General features: G+C 40.5%; 1 protein-coding gene across 7 annotated transcripts in view; it reads right to left on the bottom strand.

Moving 5' to 3' along the window:
• The window catches only part of LOC111861597, a 36,253-nt gene extending 33,848 nt beyond the window's left edge, over positions 1 to 2,405 (bottom strand). For 5 of the 7 annotated variants that reach the window (XM_023846289.2, XM_023846293.2, XM_023846290.2 and 2 more), the window contains exon 1: positions 2,143 to 2,405. In XM_023846289.2, coding sequence (XP_023702057.1) covers positions 2,143 to 2,273 — 131 coding nt within the window. In that variant the 5' untranslated portion in view covers positions 2,274 to 2,405. Of the gene's footprint in view, positions 1 to 948; positions 1,065 to 2,142 lie in introns of those variants that run through there. The other 2 variants (XM_023846294.2, XM_033750379.1) reach the window with 2 other exon arrangements.
• Positions 2,406 to 2,850: the final 445 nt, after the last annotated feature.

The raw sequence follows: 2,850 nt of genomic DNA, 5'->3' as shown, positions 1-2,850 counted from the left end.
AGTAGATCAGAAACATCTGGAAAGTTTCGAAATGTGGTGTTGGAGAAGGATGGAGAAGATCAGTTGGACCGATTATGTGAGAAATGAAGAAGTGTTAATTAGAGTCAGTGAGCAGAGGAATATTCTACACGAAATAAGAAAACGGAAGGCTAATTGGATTGGTCATGTTTTACGCAGAAACTGCCTTCTAAAAGAAGTTATTGAAGGAAAGACAGAGGGGCAGATAGAAATGACAAGAAGACGAGGAAGAAGACGTAAGAAGATGCTGGATGACCTTGGGGACAGAAGAGGATACTGTCATTTGAAGGAGAAAGCTCTAGATGACATTAAGTGGAGGAACTGTTTTGGAAGAGACTGTGGACCTGTCGTCTGACAGATTACTGATGGTGATGATGAATCTGCAATAAAAGTACTGGCTCGTGGATGAGTTTGGGCATAACTCATATTTATACTCTTTTTTGCTGTTGTTCACTTAGGTATCATTTTAATTCCTCTATTATGGTTTTACTCAAGTTTGTCTGGTAATTACATTTAGAAATAAATATTTAGGACTGTGCATGCGCTTCTACTAGCAGCGTGTGCGCGCACTTCCACTAGTGGAGTTTAAATGCCCAACTGGCCAAAACAGGGTACTTTAGCTACGATGACAATACTCATCACTAGTCCGATCAGCGCACTCCAGATGTTAAAGGTTAAAGAAAAAGGAATCAGAGCATCCTGCTAAGTAAAGTAAAGTAAAGTCTATGGGCTGGATGACTGGGCTTCTATTCCCAGCAGGGGCAAGCAAATTTCTTTTCACCATCACTATGCCCAAACTGGTTTTGATGACGATCTGTCTTTATATTCAAGAGCTATTTCCTGGGGGTAAAGTGACTGGAGTGTGACATTGAGCGATCACTTCGTAATGCATCTTCATGGTATCATGCTTAAGCATATGAACAGATTTACCTGAATCTTCAATATGAGTAGCCACTGCTACTGTATCAATCAGTCATGTTGGTGGGGGTTGAGTCCAACTGGGTCCACTTGGCATGGCGGCCATTGATTGGCCTATTGTAGCCTGCCCCAGGTAATTATGATGGAGAATTTGGTGGAATGAAGATTAGCAGGGGAAACCAAAGTACTCAGAGAAAACCCGCCCCAGCGCCACTTTGTCCACCACAAATCCCACTTGACCATACCCGAAATCGAACTCAGGCCACCGCGGTGGGAAGCAAGTGACTAACTGCTTGAGCCAGGGCATGGCCTCCATCAGTCATGTTACGTCTTTTGTTGAAATGCCACATGCGTGTTACAGGCTGAAATGAGTGTTTATGTATAATAATCACATCAAAAGTATGGAGAAGATTCTCGCATAAATTCCAATTCCAAACAGAAAAAAAACTATTTACATAATTATAAACAAATTCAGACAAACAGGATTATTAAACAACAACAAAAAACAATCACAATATAGTGTGCTAACTGAACAGAAACTGGATGAAATTGGTGTTGGGGATGAAGTTTCAGGCTTCAAATTTCAAGTCTGCTCTATTTTCGAAAAGGAACTTCAGTGCATGAATGTAAATTTTAGAGGTGTACAAGGGCTATTTCTAGAATTTGCCGATTTGGGCTGGATTTATTTACAATCTGTAGGCTTATGGACTTGGAGGTTGCACTGTGGTCCCAGTCACATCCCGCAAGAGTTCATGTGAGGAGTGTGTAAATCAGTTGCTGAACTGGCCAGGCAATATGCTGGAGGTCTTCTGGCAACCTCTCTGAAGTAACCAAGCAACAAGAGTGCTTGAAAGGGTCCAATGTTTCTCATCAAAGGAGAAAATCTATTAGGAATATGTGGAGAAAGAAGTGAAACTGACATTGAAAACAACAGAAAAATGGTACAGAAATGACAATAATTTAGAGTCATTTGCTCTCCCCCCCCCCAAATTGGGATTCTAGTATCCACTAAACAGAACATCTGCACCAATTCGGTTTCCCATCTAGAGTATCTTAAGTTCGGAGCATATTACAATAATTGTAATGTACTCGGTCTGATGTGTTTGATATTCTTTTGTATTCAAATTTCAAAACATAAAGTCACAAATAAAATGTCACTTGCTGCATTAAGTGGTCAAAATAAATAGATAAAAAATGAAGATGAACCTTGTTAGTGTTTTAGCTTCCAGAATTTCGTTGAATCTTTTGCATGTTACACTCAGATTCAGTATGTCTCCTCCCTTTACATATTCGAATATATGAACCAACACCTCAGTTGGTAAATTCAGAACACTCATTTCTATATGCAGTGGATTCACTTGTACCTATAAACAATTTTTCCAATGTAACAGTTGCGATGGTTGCGATGTTACATACGTATACATGTCTCAAAATCATGTGCCACATTCAGCTTTCGTATCTCACGAACAGCCCCGTGCAACTACCATGTTATTGGTTGGCAACATGGCTGCCATGACACCTCGGTGAAATGCTGCTGCCATCTATGTTCAGCTTACATGACTAAATTAAAAATGATCTTTAGGGCCGAGAGCACAATCGGTAAGAAGGTATACTACCTTAGCAACTATTTTGAGTGCTCCCCCCTCGATCAAATCAAAATGTTTTTTTCGCTACTAGCAATATATACTTTTAGATCTCTTGTACTGCAGTCTCTCTTTCCTTCTGGCGTTCCCACTAATAACCTATATGCATTCCTCGCCTCCCCATTCGTGCTACATGCCCTGCCAACTTCATCCTCCTCGACTAGTGATATTGAACACAGTTCAAAGTATTAATTTCCCCACCAACCTATTTCCATTTTTGAACTGCGTTCAATACCACTAGTCGAGGAGGATGAGGTTGGCAGGGCATGTA

Source organism: Cryptotermes secundus, unplaced genomic scaffold (assembly GCF_002891405.2).
Source record: "Cryptotermes secundus unplaced genomic scaffold, Csec_1.0 scaffold2489, whole genome shotgun sequence".
NCBI classification, from domain to species: domain Eukaryota; kingdom Metazoa; phylum Arthropoda; class Insecta; order Blattodea; family Kalotermitidae; genus Cryptotermes; species Cryptotermes secundus.
The sequence above is the reverse complement of the archived record's forward strand: the minus strand, read 5'-3'. Positions and strand labels throughout refer to the sequence as shown.